Source organism: Pholcus phalangioides, unplaced genomic scaffold (assembly GCF_987345545.1).
Source record: "Pholcus phalangioides strain wild (caught in Gottingen) unplaced genomic scaffold, Ppha-v1.0 ptg000004l_1, whole genome shotgun sequence".
In the NCBI taxonomy this organism is placed as follows: Eukaryota; Metazoa; Arthropoda; class Arachnida; order Araneae; family Pholcidae; genus Pholcus; species Pholcus phalangioides.
In genome coordinates, this window is record NW_028301597.1 from 1108256 (window position 1) to 1127536 (window position 19281).

At 36.5% G+C, this 19281-nt stretch overlaps 1 protein-coding gene across 2 annotated transcripts in view; it reads left to right on the forward strand.

Moving 5' to 3' along the window:
- Lrp4 (LDL receptor related protein 4) overlaps positions 1 to 19281 on the forward strand; it is a 284958-nt gene that overhangs the window by 166978 nt on the left and 98699 nt on the right. For both annotated transcript variants that reach the window (XM_089255230.1, XM_089255241.1), the window contains exons 9-10: positions 9736 to 9861; positions 13566 to 13691. In XM_089255230.1, the coding sequence (XP_089111356.1) occupies positions 9736 to 9861; positions 13566 to 13691 (252 nt within the window). The remainder of the gene's footprint in view (positions 1 to 9735; positions 9862 to 13565; positions 13692 to 19281) is intronic.

The window sequence follows — 19281 nt, forward strand, 5'->3', positions numbered from 1 at the left end:
TCGCTTTAGTAATTATCTATCTCTCGTATCATTTCGTGACATCTCGTCGCTTTCATTTTCGATGTGGCGGCGTCTCTCACGGGCCTACTAGAAGAATGCGTCAAGACTAAACACGTGAGAGAAGTTTTCTCTCCCTCTCCTATTCACTTGGGCTTCCTTGAGAGCTTTCTGAAACTTAATGATCCTATCCAAGTCGAGCAATCAGTAGGTAATTGGGTAAAAGCACCGAAGAGACGCGGTTCGAGCGTGAGGGGTCGGCCTGACAGTTAATAAAGGGTGAAAATGACAGAAGCGACCGACCGTCAGCATGGAGACGATCACCCCCAACCTAATGTCTCTGGGAACAGGTAAAAGACCTCCCATCGCTCGTTTATACTCACACTGTTTTAAGTGACGCGAGGAGCGTTGTGTAACCCCAGCTGCATCGTCAAGAGCTGATTGATCGAAAAGTAACATCGTTTTAGACCCTCGCTTCCTCCTTTTCTGTGTGTGTGTGTATGCTTTGCTCTCCCTTTTCTTCTGCAGATTAAAAGTTATTTCGCCGATGTCATTAAATGAAGCGTTAACGTCTCTGAACACGAGGATTAAGGAATTCGCGCCTTTTGTGGCGGGGGAGTTTCGCGCGAGCGCGCAAGACCATAAATAAATTACGTGTGCCGAATATGGATAAAAATGAGGAAGGTCCTTTATTGACAGAAAATGTCTGCTCTATACTCTGCCCACCATCAAAATGGCATGAATGTCGTGCAACATCCGTAGTTGGCTCGTAACTTAGAACGGACGATTTGGCTAATTTCGCAATTAGCATTTCATTCGCTAAGAATAAAGACCCTATTCATAAAATAACGAATCTTCCCCACATTATTTTGTCCCTGTGATAAAATTTTACGCTGGATGTATGTTTCTTCTCTCTCTCTCTCTGTGGTTATCTCGAAGATTTCTATTGCAAGGGAAATTAAAATTTGCTATCCTTTTCTGCAGCCTACATAGCTTGATTCTAATCCAAATTAATTGATTCTATCGGTCTTTTATAATGTTTCTTTAATGTCAATTTCCCGAGGCTACAGTTTTAAAATTGAACATAAATTAGTGGTTGATCTCAAGCTAATGGGATGTAGTATCAGTATACGTAGATTCTATAGGGCTGGTTCAATTAATCAGGTCGATTAATTGATCAATTGTTAATCGCAGTTAAAATTTAATCACTACAATCAATTCGATTAAATCTCGATAAAAAATGTTATCAAAAGTTTATAATCCACCTTAATTTCTTTGCCTAAATAGATTAGATGTCTTAAATTATTTTCCTATACGCAACATTCCAGATAAGTGACCATATTTAAAAATATTTGAAGCAATATTTTGATCAAATTTTTCGACATGGGAAAACACAAGTCGATTCAACGGAAACCAGTGATGATTTCAAATTGAGTTTGATGGAAGTTTTAGAAGACAACACCTGAATTTATTGTCTTCACTTGTATAAACACCACTTTTCTTCTTCGGAAAGCATCAGCCTGTCTCCTCCCTTCCCCCCATCAGTATCATTTGATAGCAGTTTCAAGGATACGAAATTAAAATTAGTTTCGAAATCAATGGCTAACCCAAAAAATATAAACTGATTTTTTTTTTTAATGACAAGATCTGAGTTCAGAAATTCCAGGGTATGACAAGTTACGTTAAGCATATTGAATATGGTTTTTATTTCTGGTTTTTGTAATTGCATTTTTAATTGGGTTGCTGTATTTTAGAAATATATGACACCCATATTTGTTATGGGCATGTTTTTCTCAGCCACCTCACTGGGCATTTTGTCAATTTATGGCCATGTAATTTGTATTTGAATAACTTTAACGGGTGGCCTTAATTTCTTAATTTATTTGTATATTTGTTTATATTTAGTGAATGCGTTAGAGAGAAATGAATAGAATATTTTATTACAAAGAAATGTTATGAATGATTAGCATTTGTGAATAAATTCGATTAAAATTTGATTAATCGATTATTCTTTTTTTCGATTAACCACCTAAAACTATTAATAAAATCCCAACCCTGGTAGTTTCATATAAATACAGTCGACGCTCATTGTTCCGCCGAAAACAGACGTTATAGGGTGGTCGTGTTATATCGAAATGTAAACGTATAGGATAGTCGCTGTATGAAAACATTTGCATCTTGCCAATCAGTCGTTGCAATGGAATGGTCGCTATAATGTGGGGTGGTTATAACGACATCAACTGTACATAGCTGACCGAATTCTGTGATTACACAGTTGTAAATTTTGCTTAGAGTTCGACAAATTTTGGCTTCGTTTTGTTTCTTGTACCAAATCCATTGATTATTAGTTGAACACCGTTATAAAATTACAGAATTTTAAAGTTGTGGGAGGCGGCAAAATAATGTCTTCCCCTGCCGGCAAAAATTCTGGTTACGGCCCTGGGTGGAGTTCCCGCCGTCGCTGAAGTTGATTATCTGTGGTTCCCAACTTTTCGAGGCGCAAATGCGAGCAGATCTCCACGTTAAAAAGTCTCATCACAGAGAGCAATAGGCCTACAACGGTACAATTATTCAATCATTGCACTGAACTCATAGTTAGAAAAATGGATGGCAAATGGCAGCTCTACACGTAACAAGCATTAAAACAAAACAAACTTCACAACACATACATGCATATTCATGCATGTGCCAATTCGTTCGAAATTTCGTAGCAGAATATTTACGAGGTGCATGTGCAGTTAAATAGTAGTAGTAGTAGCGGGCGGAGTCAGCTTTCATTGAAATTTTGAAATTTTAATAACAGAAGTAGGCAAAAGATGGTGTTTGAAATATACTTTTTCCCCTTCTCTTTGGAGTACATAAATATTCTCATATACAGTAGTATATACGGTAAAACTTCTCTTTTGCGGACACCGGTGGGACAAAAAAATCATAAAAAGTTTGTTCGGGAAGTTTGTTTCTGTGTAATACTTGCTATGTGTAGTTCTGCCATCTATCGTCAATTATTCTAACTACGAGTGAAGTGTAATGATTGAATAATTGTACCGATGTAGGCCTCTTGCTTTCTGTTTCGAGACTTTTTAACGGGGAGCACTTTCACCTGCACAAATTCGGCAAAAAGACGTGGCATTTAATAGAGGGTTTGATGATTTCCGCGCTGCTAGTTATGCTGCAGATCAGTGAAACTTTTTGCATGATTATGCAAATTTAAACAACGAGAATCTCGTTAGAATCGATCGCCTAGCCCCTAGCGGCCAGAAAAATCAACAAATGCAAATGAAATCCGAGATATAGGTATTTAAATAAATAGGTAAATTAATATAGGTTACACACATATATATATGGAGTAAATAATAAATAGGTAATATATATAAGTATAGTATACAGGGTAAATAAATAAATAAAATAAATAAATAAATTTCAGAGTATATGCGCTCGAGATGGAGAGAAAAACTAAAACCCTAGCTCTCTCTCGCGGTTACGGTTTCAGCACTCAAATTCCGTTGCTTGTTTCCGTACGTTTTTTGTCATAGTGTAGCGCCGTCGTTTGTGGTGCTACAGGTATCGTTCCTACGCAATTTACTGTGTTTTACTGCTCAGATCATTTAGCAATACATAAAAACGAGTGTTGCCGTGCGAATTTTTCGAAATTATAATGCTGAGACCGTAACCGCGAGAGCTAGGTTTTTTTGTTTTTCTACTCGTTTTCAAGCACATACTCTGAAATACCTATATCTCGAATTTCTTCGCATTCATTGATTTTGGCGGCCATTAGGGGACTCGTATATCGGCAGAGTTATTTTATGACGACCCTGTAGATTCAGAAGCATAGTCTACGGGAAACATTTTTTCGTTAATTGACGTAACTATCGACCACGCAGCTTTTTAAAGAAATGAACAGTACCCATATTTAGCTTATAAAAAAAATAACTGAACTGCGTTACGATATTTACGTCACCAACTTTGGCCATATCGCTATATAGTAATTTACTGCCATTATTGAGATGGGTTGGAAATGAAGGTGCTGTCTATTGGTGGTCGCCTCAAGTTTTCGTTGTGGAAAATATCTTATTTATATCCTCCCTTGGGTTCGAACCCGGGACTGACAGCAACCTTCACGGTGGTAGACAGACATGCAAAACTGAATTCAGACGTCCAATTAACCTGACAGACGATTCCGACGACTCCGAATGTTCCGTTTCAGAACCAAGACCAAAAGTTGCTAGCCAGCATCCCATGATCACAAGACTCAGGAGTAAAGAAAGATCAATCCAGGCAGCCCTTCCTCCCTCGGAGATGCCCTCTACATTCCAATTATTACCACCACGCCACTTTGACGTAAATACTATTCACGACACTGGCTCTGTAGACGACAATTTATCAGGTGTTTAGGGGTTGAATATACTTGGTACTGAAATATACTTCGATGCGATAGTGAAGATATCCAACTCTATGGCTCTAGAACACATATTTTCACCAACGAGTGCCTCCATTTCTTCCCGTCTTCCAATTTCTGAGATACCGATTAGGAGCGAATCAAATCGAAGTTTGACATAACTTCTCCGCTTGTTATGTCAAAACTTGGAGCTAACTCTCGGAAATATCAGCAACTCTTCTTTCAACATCTGTCGAGGATTACTGCATGAATCCGTTATTTGATTCCGGCATCGCTTTTGGATTTCGCGTATTCGGTGTAATCCTCTTTCTACAAGGGTTCTCTCGAGATGTGTAGCATTGGCTGTATCTATCTATCTCCTGTAACCAAGTTACCCTCGGAGTGCTCTAAGAAGATCCGACAGTTACAAGAAATTCCCCGAGTCCGTAAATTCCCCTCTTATTAGATGATATCTGGCTGACATCCGGCATATTTTCTCTTTTCTTTCTGCTTTTTTTTTTATCATTTATTTATTCACTCGGTCCGTACGCCATCTCGCCTTTTCATCCCTCCTCGTTGGCATCGGCGTCTTCGTTTATTGCAATAATGTTTGACAAGTCTAATACTCGGTTTTATGTTGTTGGACAGCCATTAGATATCGGCCTGAGTTCGGAGATCTTCCGCTGGGAGAGTTCGAAGTTACTCGACATTTTCTAGCCACTAAGTTACTCTCTGAGAGCCTTTAAGCCAATATATATAAAAAAATATATTTATGGAATGATTCTACAGAATCTTTCATTCAATAATTCTAGGATTAATATGGACTTTTGCTGAACATCCAATAAGCAATTCTGGTGTCTCATTCTCTGCGAAGTTCTGGTGCTTATTCATACCTTGGAACGTATACGACTTCTGTTTTTCGATTTTTCATTGCTGTAGTCGATTTTCCTGAATTCTTTACTTTTCGGATAAGAATTATTTTTTATTAGCTTTCATCCATTCATTTGGACGCCTACCACTTCTCGGCAAAACACTATACAAAAACTCTGCTACTTGCATCATTTATTATGTATATGTTAGGGTAAATATGATGTATCCGTTATTATGAATAATAACCAGTTATTATGCATACTTACCAATCGTCTAGGTAAGTTTGATAAATACCACTTTTATACCGGCAAATATACATAATGCCCAAACGTGGTTGGTAAATTTGATAAATACTTAAAATTTATCGCCTTATTCCGTGATTATGCTTATGTTAGTGCAGTAGTTCCCAAACGTTTTTCTAGCGTGACGCCCCTTTTTACAAGAATTGTATTGACAACCCCCTCCCCTTTTTCAAACTTCAGTTACAATTTGATGGTGCTGCTCGGATGCTTTTCATACGTGCATAATCCACTCTGCATTTTTCGAGTGTTTTTTTAATCCGAAATTCTGATCAAAATACGTCTGTGCTCGTGCTTGTATGTGTGTTGCCTATGCAGCGGATACATCAACCTGTATTTGACAACCAATGAAAGATGAATGATTGTAGAGCTTCCTGTAAGCAAAATCTGCAGCTACATGATTCCGTCAAACATTTTAATTGAAATTTTACAGGGCTGTCTACTACTGCCACTAAACCACACATGCACCTCGTCCATGTTCCTACGTGGAGCTTCTAACGAATTGGTACATGTCGGAATGTGTGTGTGTTGTGAACGTGACGTGAAGTTTGCTTCTGTGTAATGCTTGTTATAGTGCTGCCATCTGCCATATATTTTTTGTACTATGAGTGAAGCGTGATGATAGATGATGTGTACCGTTGTATACAATACTGTCTGCGCAAGCATGATAAAAAAGTTTGTTTTTTTTTCATTTGCTGTTTTTAAGATTTCCAATTTTAACGGAGGAGCTTACTTTTCCAGACACACCCTGTGGTATCTAATTTATTAGTTGTGTGCTTCACTTTTGACCAGTGAGTGAGTACATGTTTAATAAGTAGCGCAGCTGAGAGTTAAGGTTAAGGTTTTAGGTTTGACATATATTTATTTACGTTGCGAAAAAATGTAAAATAAATTTCTTTTAAGAAGTTTAAATTTTGTAAAATCTTTTGTGCAATCCCAGCTCCTTTACGTGGTCCCCAAAGGGGGTCGCTACCCACAGTTTGGAAACTACTGTCCTAGTGTACTTGGTGAATTTGATAAATACATGGTCTTTATGATTAAAGTTCCACTTTGAAATGACCATAAAAGGAAAACTACTGGTCAAGATGTTATCAAATATGGCAAGTAGGCCATGGGATTCAGTTTTCCGCCAAAAAAAAAAAAGTTAGAAAATTCACCACCAGCGAGGAATTGCGCTGTATGCAATATTGTTAAACGAAATAAGACATGAAGACATCGGTTTCAAATGTGTTTAATCGTTTCTAAAACGAAACTGTCTGTGGGGTTATACAAAATCGCAATTTCATCCATACACCGACATGTCCGTAACATTCCTCCTGATATGCCAAGAGCCACTGTTGAGAACGCAGTAATGCAATTTAACTTGCCTTCAGAAAAAGGTGGACGCCACATTAAACATGCTTTGTAACACGTTTTAGAAACGATTAAAAACATTTTAAACTGATGTCTTATTTCGTTTAACAATATTGCATACAGCGCCATTCCCCGCTCGTGGTGAGTTTTCAAACTTTTTTTTGGGAAATTTGAATCCTGTGACCTCCTGTAAACTTAACCAAGTTTGATAACATTCTGTCCAGTAGTTTTCCTTTTGTGGCCATAAGTGCAACTTTAATTACACTGTATGAAAAAATTCCAAATGAATCTAGGAATATAGTCGGACCCCGATGTAATGAGAACAAATTTTACCATCGTACACCGATATAATTATACAATACATGTATGAATTATCATGTATAGTATACAGTGCGATTTATCGTGTATACCAACGACCCGACGCTTGGATATTATGCATAATCACCGGCAAAAGTGATAATTGCTCATTAAATTTACCAGCGACGCTTGGATACTATGCATAATCGCCAGTGAAAGTGATAAATTTAGGGAAATTATATCATACTTATCAAAATGCTCTTCCATCATGCATAGTTACCGATTATCATGTATAACTACCGGTTATTATGTATAATAACCTGATTTATCACATTTACCGCAGAATATACATGTAATACGAGTATAATAAATGGTTACGTAAAATATGTTTCTTACCAATGCCACACGTGCAAATTAAGGGTTTTCGGTAACTATTGGTTGAGCCGATAGCTCATCTGCATCGGATTGCAAGTAGGCGTGAATCATGGTTCAGACACGAATGACTTGTGAACACGAAATGCGTTTGAAAACCCTTGGCTTTGATCGTTTCCAAGTTTGCTTCTCGATCTGACCGATGAATTCTTCAATTAATAAATTGCCTTATCCATCGATATCTATAAATTATTTTGTCCTGTGAAGATTCGATATTCTGTTCAAATGAAATAATAAGAGTATATTTATTTTAAGTAACAGCTATTTTATTACCAACTTGAAAGCTAGAATATCTTAATGGAATGCTGCTTTCAGTACAATGTTTTATGCATCATTTTCTACATTTCTTTTATACACTGGCTGGCCAAAGCCAGAAATTAGCTGCCAGTTCGCTAAATCGAGCTCTTTGATTTAACAACTTTTCAAAAGTTTTGTGCGCGTATACAATCAGACCTCAGCATAACAAACTCTTATTTGACGAATTCTACAATCGGACCTCGATAAAATGAGCTCTTATTTAACAACTTTTACTCTTTCACGCCCGATATAATTAACCCTATGCGATCGGCAAATTTCTCTGATGGGAGTTATCAAGTATAGTAGAAGCAAATATAGCTTTTCGGTGTTATTTCCCTCTGTGATTTAAAGTAAATATATGGATATTAAAAAACACAGAATTTCTTGAAACTGATTTATTGTGTTTTAATAGTTCTTATAATACATAAAAACATAAATTTTTACTTTCCGTAATTTTCAAAAATTTGATATTTTGCAAAACTATCACCAATAAGAAGTCCTGGCTTCCGAGTACATGTATCGCAGTACGTGAGTGTTTCTCGTCTTTTTCCTGGAGTTTTCCTGTCAGAACATATACTGCACAGTCTTTTTTGGTTCCTAAACGAGTTATATGAATCCACACACACAGTGATGGATCATCCAGCAAAATTTTCCTAAAAAATTTCCCTTTTGACTTATGTTTTACCACGCATTCAGATGTGCTGCCATCTAGCGGGGAAAATACGTAATCAAGTATTTTATAATTGAAAAGTATTGCACTGCATTAATTTATTTTTTTCACAACATTCTTTTGCTTCATGAACTCTCAAAATTTCTCACAAATGCATTTCCCACTTGAAAAAATTTTGACCAATTTTTCCCACGAATATGGGAAATTTCCCACGAGCTACCATCGCTGCTAGCCTCGGGATCATGAATGACATCATTTCTAAGATGACTTGCGAATGCCTCCACGGTGGCGACATCGACCGCAAAGGGTTAACTCTCATTTAATAAATTTTAAGATCATACCCCGTTATTACGTAATCCTTTTAACGAGTTTTTACAAGTTCGCATTTAACAGATTCGCACTAGGACAGGATTAGAAGGAAAAAATCGTTAAATCATGAAATTCATTAAATAGGAATTCGATGTATCGGGGTTCGACTGTATTTATCAAGTGTTGGACTACTCTATTGCTAAACCACACACACACACCTCGTCCATATTCCTCTGCAGAACTTCTAACGAATAGGTACACATTGGAGTGTACGTGTTGTGAGCCTAACCTGAAGTTTGTTAGTGTGTAATGTTTGTTGTGGTGCTGCCATCTGCAATCAATTTTTAGAACTATGAGTAAAGTGTAATTATTGAATAATTGTTTCATTGTAGGCCTGTTGCTCTCTATGGCGAGACTTTTTATCGGGCAGATCGGCTCGAAGTTGGGAATGAGCCTACTACTGAGAATCATTCGGCAATTTCTTTCTTATTTTCAGTATGAAATTCACCAATTACACTAGGGCAGCAGTTCTCAATCTTTCTGACTCGCTGAGCCCTTTTTTTAGTATGTAATTTATATGGCCGAGCCCGCCCTCTTTTTTATTTTCTTATTTATTTATCAAAATAACCGATTTATTTTACATTGCCCAAGCGTCCGGGAAGTTACTGAGGCCCCGGTTGAGAACCGCTGCATCAGGGTTTATTATATATAATCACCGGTAAAAGTGATGAATTTATAAAACTTACTGAGACGATAGACAATTATGCATAATAATCCATTTATCATAGCATATATGTTTTGAAAGTAATTTATGTCCGGTTTTTTTTTTGTCTCAGAAGACAACGAGTGTCTTGCCGGACAGTTTCGTTGCAACGATGGCTCTTGCATCAACCAACTGGACGTCTGCAACGGTGAATTCGAGTGTCCGGATGGGTCAGACGAGCTTGGAAACAGAACCTGTCGTAAGTGCCCCGCTTTCATTATCTTTCAATTCTATTTATTTTAAAATTTTCTTCTTTTTTTTCAAACTTATTCCCCACCACCCCATTCTACTACCAATCACTCAACTTCTCGGGACTCGGGCTATTGCCCTCAAAATCTTTGGGTTGGAAACGTTCAACGTGTTTCTGCAACATGCTGATTGCCCTGAGAATAAATGAAGGCTTTACTTGTGATTCTTTATAGCTTCGGGTGAGGGCAAACACGATCTGTCTTTCTGAAAGCGTAAGGGCAATTTATCTCAACATTACAATATTTTTATCTTATATATAAATGAGAAAGTATGTATGTCTGTTCTTTATACAAATCTAGTTTTAGGCCGATCGTCGCCAGATTTTGTGTATATATCAAACAGGGCCGGGATTGAACGATAGACTACTTTAAAAGTTCGTGAGAGCTGGGCAAATATGCCCGCAATGGACGAGAAACTGTCGGGCATCAATTGTTTTGGGGGCTCAACAATCACTTTCGGAACGTTTACTTTGATTACCGTGGCTCTCAACAATGCGTTTCAGACGTGTATATGCCTTTACAATGGTTTGTCACTTTTCCAATCGTCCCAGTAATTGAAAAAAACCCGGGAAACGCCGCGCTAGCGTCGTTTCTTGCTAGCCTATATACAGGGTGTCCTGTAAGTGCTAATGCGGGCTTCATCTCATCAACTGCCCATCGTAAAAGTATAGTTTCAATTTAAAAAATGCTTAAAAGGCGTTTGAATAATATTCGCTGCACAAATGACATCACTGACAACAGAGAACAACAACTACGACGACAAAACTGAGAATAAAAATACTGAAGTGAAGGAAACAACCCTGACCATCACAGACGCTCGCTCATTCTGACCACAATATTCTTCCACTGTATAAGATGCCTCCCAAGAAACGAGCAGCAATCGGAAAAATTTCGACGGAAGTAATACGGATGCGATAAAAAAAGGCAAGAAAAAATGAGTCTTCAGAGCAGATTAAACAAAGACAAGATGCTGATCGAACTAGGGCGTCCACTTCCAGGGCAAATGAGACTCCAGAACAAACTGTCAAGCAACAATGGTTTCTGGGCTCTAACAATCCCTTTCGGAATGTTCACTTTGATTACAGTGGTTCGCAAAAAATATGTTCCAGACATGCATGTCTTTACAATGGTTTATCACATCTCTAATAATCTGCCAGTATATGTACAACAGTTTATTCCTTTACAATGGTTTACCAATTTTTCAATCCTCCCAGCAATTGAAGAAATCCCGGGCAGCACCGGGTATTATGGCTAGTCATCTATAAATTAATAAGGTAATCAACTATTCGACTGTAATAAAGAAGTATCCTAATGCAATTTCTAATTTCTATAACGGGGAATAAAATTCTAGTTCCGTTTCAGGCATTAAATAATTACTTCTTTTTTTTCAAGTTGCCTTGCAGTGAAGTTATTTGCGTGCCAACTTCCAGCTGCGCAGCTGGGAATCGAATATCTTCGGCTTTTCTGAATCAGCTCCGAACTGATGGCCATATTCTAATTATCTCACACGTATGAGCGCAAGAAATGCAGTTGGCGCGACAAAATGATACTTTGATGTCACGGCAGATATCGTCGCTCCAATTGAAATCTTGCCAAAACAGAAATAAATTCATGGTGATCTAATTAAATTCTGGCTGTTTTCATTCATCTGTGATTACTTTGTTTGCGAAACGAAAGATTTTTCTATTCCTTTAATCTTGAATGAAAATAAAACAAATAGGATCAGAATCGAACAATAAATAATAAGTGTTTAGTAAGCGCAATTTTCATCCGGTAAAACAATTCAATTCGTTTATTATAACGCGCCCTCGTTCTTTTGTTCTCGTATTTCGCGGATGAATTTAATTTCGCAAAATACTTTTCGAATTTCAATCAATTGAATGAACTGAACTTCCATTCACGTTGCAAACGTTGTGATAATTGTGACGTTTTTTTTTACTTTGAATATTTAATAGTCGTTGTTTTATTTGTGACTTCAGGTATTAATTCAATCTTATTACAAAGGAATCTTCAAAGAATTTTTTCAATGTATTTATTCCGTTTAATTTTCTGTTATGGCATCGTTCCTCTTAGGAATATCTTCGCGGAAGCTGAGAATGTTTACTTGAATACAAAAAATGAATACATTTACTTGAATACATTTAAAAATTCGCGACACTCTGTATGAAAATTTTTATTTCACCTTTTTGTTTTCAATTCTTACGATAGATGTAATTTTAAGCAGATGCATAAGTACAGGGTGTCCCATAAATTTGTAAATAGTTCGAAAACTCATAAAAATTGAAGAAATTGGTATATTTGAATGCGGTTTGCGAAAAAGTTATTCTCACGAAGGGGCAGGGGATGGTTTTTCGTAAAGAAAAAAAAAGTAGTTAAAATTTTTGTCGATTATGGATGACGCACGAAATCATATCACTGGAAATACGCAAATTACAGTCCTGTAAAATGCATGGTGTACGATTAAGGGTCATTCAAGTAATACGTCAGCATCGAGGGGGGGAGGGGGTTTCGGATTTGCTGACTTTTGATGACAAGGGGTGAGGTGGTTTGAAGGTTGCTTACGTCATCAACCACTCCTTTCTTTTTGAAGATATGAAATATTCTAAGCTGCTGACGAAATTTTGCTGACGGGGGGGGAATTCAAAAATGGCTGAAAATCTGCTTACGTAATTGAATGGCCCCTTAACAGGTCATTTTAGAATTTTCTTGTTATGGCTCATGCGTAAGGTTTCCATTGTGATGTTAACATTGGATAAATCACACACAATATTGGTCAAGTTCTTTTACTTCCGCCACGAATGACCGGCTGGAGCTTTACGAACGTTTTGGATACAGAAGTGGCTGAAGAAAGTTAACATCCAATCGGGTCGATGAAGGGCTGCCCCCTATCGACAAAAATTTAAATTATTTTTTCTTCTGTATCAAAAAAAATGAAAATAGCCCTTCATGCGAATAACTTTTTCTCAAAACACATTCAAATACAATAAAACCTGTGTATAGCGATACTGTCTATAACGTTAGAATTGTTTACAATGATATTTCTTTGGTACCGGCGGAATTCCTATTCAGTAGGAAATAGCGCACATATTCAAACTGTGGGCAACGATAATCTGCCTATAACAATATTTGTTGTAGGTCGTCCCTGCAGTATAACGATATAGACAGGTTATACTGTATACCAATTCCTTCATTTTTCACGAATTTTTAAACTATTTATGAATTTGTGGGACACCCTGTACAAAAAGAGCGTGTTCCAAGAAACATATTTAAGATGATTTATTATGATTCATTGTTGATTTTACCAAGAATAATTTTCTTAACATCATTTTCTGTCTTTCTCGCATTGTTATTTCGTAACTAATATATGCTGAAGAATTTCTACCGAACATAAAATCATAGAAAAGCAAATTTAGTCTGGAATTTGTGCAGTACATAAAATACATGGGTTGGATCGCTGTTTGGACCACGTGTGTAGTATAATCCCGTGGACTTGGGTGATTAGATCTAAATTGTAGAAAAGGTTTAGAGTAACTTCTCATTCACACAACTTTATCAGATAGATGTGAGCTTTGCGACCTTTTATATTCTATCAATGTGTTTTTAACACCATCTCGTGTATACGATATCAATTTATCTATTGATTTTTAAATTGCAGAGACGTCCTCCCCGTGCCGTGAAGATGGTTTTCCATGCCAGCATCTATGCCTTTCGACATCTGTAGGATCCAGATGCGCTTGTAAACAGGGATATCATTTAGGTTTAGACAGAAGGTCCTGTCTTGGTGAGTGATAAATACTTATTGTTCATAATCTTCCCCCCCCCCACAAATTTCGAATGCATGTCACGACCAATGTCTGTATGCTAGGTACTTAGTAGCCAAGTTCCTGGCCAATGTGCGAAGCGGGTGGCCTTCCGATGTAGGACGTAGTATATTTACTACTACTTAACAGTACATGCACCTCGTACACATTCCCCTACGGAATTTGTAACGAATCGGTGCATGCCGGAATGTGTGTCTTGAGTGCGTGTGGTCTCCAACGTATTTATGTTGTCTCAGTTATGTTTGTTTCGTGTTCTAGCTGGTGCTGCCATCTATTTTACATATTTTGAAGGTAAGATTTACCATCTTACCTTCAAAATATTATACATAAGTATCGTGTCTGCCTGCTCTCTGCGTAGAGGCTTTTTCTCAAATGGAGTAGTATATTTTACAGGGGACATAGCTAAACACCTGGCACAGCAAATTACGCGCGAATCGTTGATCCTACTGGCATACTTTTTTTAATTAGTAAAAGTATCCGAATAACTTGTAGAACCTCAGATAAGTCATTCATATTGCAAAAGTGGTTGTGTAGTTATTAAAAATAATAATAACTTTTTATGTGGACACCCTGTGCTTAAAAACACAATTAGAAAATTGTTGTTTTGCCTCTCCTGGGACGAACAAACAAAATCCACGTTTTTAAGTGCAATATTCACTGAAGTATTCGAATTCGAAAATCGGAGGAAAGTTTGGAAAAAACTGCTCGAAAAGGGGGTGAAAAAGGCGTTTTCCGTTATGTTATGTTGTTTTTCCCTAACTTTCCTCTGATTTTTGAATTCAAAAAATATTTCCGCGAATATCACTTAGAAACATGGAAAACCTTTTTTGTTGGACTCGGGCAACAACTTTCTAATTGGGCATTTGAGCACAGGTAGTCCGTATAAAAAAGTTAGTTTCTTATATCTTTGTAACTATACAAAACTCCTTGCAATGTATAGTATGTAAGTGGCTTAACCCTTTCCGACTCCAGTGTGCCTAGTCTGAGCACACCTAAAAATTCCCTTTACAAACACTGAAAATAAACGATAAATAAAATGAAAATTAGTTTAGGAATTACTTTGAACCTTTTTATCAACACTAGATAACAACACCACACAAGCCGATCTTTTGTCGTTGTTTATTTTTTTGAAAACCCTTATTTTGTAAAGAAATGGATTAAAATTTAAAAGAATTTTTTTTAGATATAAAAAGGATTTCTGGAAACAAAAATTCTATGTTATTTTGTTGGTTGTACACTAATCTCTTTATTGTGTAAAAAGTGAGTGTAAAGTACACTCACAAAATTAAAACGGTAAGTGCAATCTTTACAAAATCATACCTGCGTAATCCTCTAGGCTTAAATAGACTGCCTACAGTTTTTTTTTAAATTCTAACTTTAAAGGGTAGCGTGTCAGAAAGGGGTATCTGAGCTCCACACGTTGTTTGAATAATTTTTCTAATTGGAAGTATGCCTCTAGGGTCAAGAGTTCGCCAGTAATTTGTGGGAGAGAAGGGGAATGCTGGTAGCTATCAACCCTGTATATATATATATATATATATATTACTGTCAATGTGACAAATCTGGTGATTATGCATAACAGCGGGTTATTATGCGTAATCACTGACCATTTCGATAAGTTTGATAAATTTTGCGAATTCATGCCATTTACCTGTTATCTATAAAACGAGAAAGAAAAACAAAGGAAATGTATAAAATTGATTTTTCTGCGTGCGTACGTGTGTGGGTGTGCTCGCTATACATATCTAAAATTTTAGATCCATCGCCGCCAAATTTTGCATATGTACCAAATGGGACTCTACTTGAACAATAGGCTGCTTTAAAAGTTAGTCAGAGCTAGGCAAATGCCCGAAATGGGCGAAAAACTGTCGAGCAACAATGGTTTCTTGGCCTCAACAATCACTTTCGGAATGTTTACGGGGTTCCCTAGCAGTGCGCTTCAGACATGTATATGTATGTGCCTTTATGATGGCTTGTCACTTTTTCAATCCTCCCAGCAATTGAAGAATGACCTGGCAGCGCCGGGTATTATAGCTGGTTATGAATAATCTCCAGCTATTATTGTGGAATAAGATAAATCATCAATGAATTACTCAAATTTACCGGACATATTGCGCAAACTTATGTCAGGGCTAGTGTTTTCCAAAATTTTTGTCCCATCGCCCCCTTATTCAGAACTTTTTTTTTCTTATTGCCCCCCACCCAAGTCAAGCTAACTCATAAACTCCTGTTATATCCATAGCTTTTTTTCTACCGCTCTCCGGATCATTTCATCCCCCAGAGCAGAGGGGTGGTATAGCCACTGTGGTGGTCGAGTGGTCATACTGACGGATTTGCACATCAAAAACACCCGGATTCGAACCCCACCGTTGACACAGCGGTGGTAGGCTAAAGTTGGTTTTCTGTGATCGCGCCAGCATCGAGGAGTGAATGTGAGCCGATCTCCCAGTTAAAAAGTCTCCCCACAGAGAGAGCAACAGGCCAACAACGGTAAAATCTTCAATCATTACACCTCAGTCGCAATTTGAAATATAGATGGCAATGCAGACAATTCACACGCATCACTATTTACGCACTGTTTAGAGTTTTAGGTACACATACTTGTATACTTCCGGCACAACTCAATCGTAGTTGGACTTTTAACGCAATTAGTAAATTGCCCATAGCGATAGACCGGAATTATGCTCTGTTTGAAAGAAAAAGATATTGCTGCCGAATTTGGGGAACACTAATCTAGGATGACGAATTCGATCGTTAATCTTGATTATGTTTGGCATTTTGATACATGTGAAGAAAGCCAAAATAACATGACAATATTTATATCTTCACGTTTATTTTTCATTTCATTAAATTTTTATAGAAGAATACATGTAGTACGCCTATCACATACAAGCGAAATTAATAAGGGGTTGAATTTAAGTGATATTTCGTATGATTTTTCATATATTCCACCAATGCTATCATTTGAGAGTGTTATGCATAATCCAATACAAACACAAAGGCCACAACAGGCAAATTGCCCAACTAGGTAGCTGAAAAAATATGTATGTCACAAATATAACTAAAATACAACAACCCGATATAAAAGCATATATCTCGCAAATAATAACACATACACTGCCCATAAAAAAGATTATGCATAGTTGTCTTAATCTAAGTATGGATACTTTCTCGATGTATCCCAAATATATTTTTATCGTACATCTTTTTAAACGCGTCAATTGTGTTAGAATTCACGACCTCCGGAGGTAACTATACCATTTATTAACAGGGAATTGTCCCTTATAAAACGATACCAGTGCCCTCCCATATTCGCCGAAAAACGTGATAAATGTGAAATTTATCAAACTTACCGTGATGATTGGTGCTTATGCATAAATACTAATCTATCACATTTACCGAAGCTTTAACATCATAACTCTGAACTAGGGCTCTTCAACTTTTCAGACACGGTGGGTGAAATTGAAATTTCCTTCTCGAAGGCCGCGAGACACCAACTCATGTAATTTAGTGATATCTTGATAGAAAGAGCCAATGGGGCCCGAGTTAAACAGGGACAAAACAATTCGACTTACATTAATTCTGAAATTATTTCTTTTATCAATTATCAGTTTGGATTAGTTCTTTAATTTTTTCACTGATTCTGAGTTTTTTTTTGATTAAGTACTGATTTTTTAAATTAATTCTCAGGGCATCTTTATGGGCATCTTTTTCTCAGCCACCTCGTTGGGCATTTTGCCTGTTGTGGCGTTGTATTTGTGTATTTGCATATTAATTTTTTTTCTGAAAGCACTTTAAATAATTCTTTTTTTTATTAAAACTGTGAAATTATTTTCCTTCAATATTTCCTTTTTTAATCAATATATTTCCTTCCAATATACTGTATCTTGAAATGATTTATTTCAAAAATATTGCAGTTACTGTTTTGTTGATTGTGAAACAATTTCTGTCAAAAGTTACGAAATCATTTGTTTCAAAAATTCTTTTCACTAACTCTGGAATTAGGTATTTCTTTCGTTACTTGTGAGTTCTCATCAATTTGTTCCGGAATTATTTCTTTCATTTATTCTAGAATAATTCCCTCCACTTATTCTAGAATAATTCCCTCCACTTATTCTAGAATAATTCCCTCCACTTATTCTAGAATAATTCCCTCCACTTATTCTAGAATAATTCCCTCCACTTATTCTAGAGTTACTTATTTCATTTATTCTAGAGTTACTTATTTCATTTATTCTAGAGTTACTTATTTCATTTATTCTAGCATTATTTCTTTCATTTATTCTAGAATTATTTCTTTCATCAATTCCGAAATTATTTCCTTCATTAATTAAAGAATCAATCATTTTTCAATGCTTCATTTTCTAAGAATGACCGACGGACCACGACAAGAAGCCCTGAGGGTGAAATGCAAGCCATACGTTGAATACCCCTTACATTTTATAAAACTGATTATACGTTATCCGCTGTAAATAAAAAAAAAGACCCATGCTTTTTGTTAGCTGATTGCAAAAACTTGTCACACACGATAATATTGATCCTTTTTATAACCCCTGGAGTCCTGTAAGTGCCCCAGCATTATATCGTTACACTTGAAGGAAATACTGCTGTGTGTGTGTGTGTGTGTGTGTGTGTGTGTGTGGAGAAATTTTTTTTTTTTTCCTTCAAGCTATTCCCGAGATATTTTTGTTTTTATCTTTTAGACCTCAGCTCTAATATAACATTACAGGTACAATCTTTTATTTCACCTGTAATTTTTCTTCGCCATCGCAGTGCGTGACGTATTTGTCAGTTGTGCCTTTCGCAGCAACTTTTTGTAGCGAAAAATCGTGTGATGGCTGCAGTTTTTCATTTTCGGTCTTACCAAACCATTCGATCTTATTTTAGATTTTTCTTTTTTATCCCTTTATAACATTTCAGTCTCGTGTTACGGATTGACGTAAATCTTTATCCAGATTTTTTTTTTCCAGTAAAAACAAAAAAAAACCATTCAACCTACATGTGTTTCGTATTTTATACTTTCAGTTTGCAATTTATTTTTTATTACTATCCACCATTTCGATTTCAACTTTGCGGTTATATTTCTTCAGGTGCTATTTCTTTTCCACGTTCACCTTATAAATTTTTTTTTTCCTCCCGTTTAGTTTTTTCCAAAAAATATTTTACAAAAACTAAAAAAAAAATGGAAGAGTTCGAGAGACTGAGAATTTGCATTTCTTTTTACAACTTCCCCACACTTCGAAATGTTATTTTTTCCTTCTTTTACCATGTTCTCAGACGTGTTCCACACGCATTCAACGTCGTTATTGAATTACTTAAATTCCATAAGGTGAAAGAAAAACGAAGAAGGCTTCGAAATTTGAAGCCCGTTTCCTTTTTTTTTTTTTTCTCTCAAGATTTCGTTTTCTCTCCGACGTGTCCAACTTTCTAACTACGTGGTACTATATATATTAATATTTCTCTCTTTCCGTGTACAAGTTATTCTACATCTCTTCGGGTGAAGAATACTAAAATATAATGAACGAGGTTAGAAATAAAAATAAAAAGTAT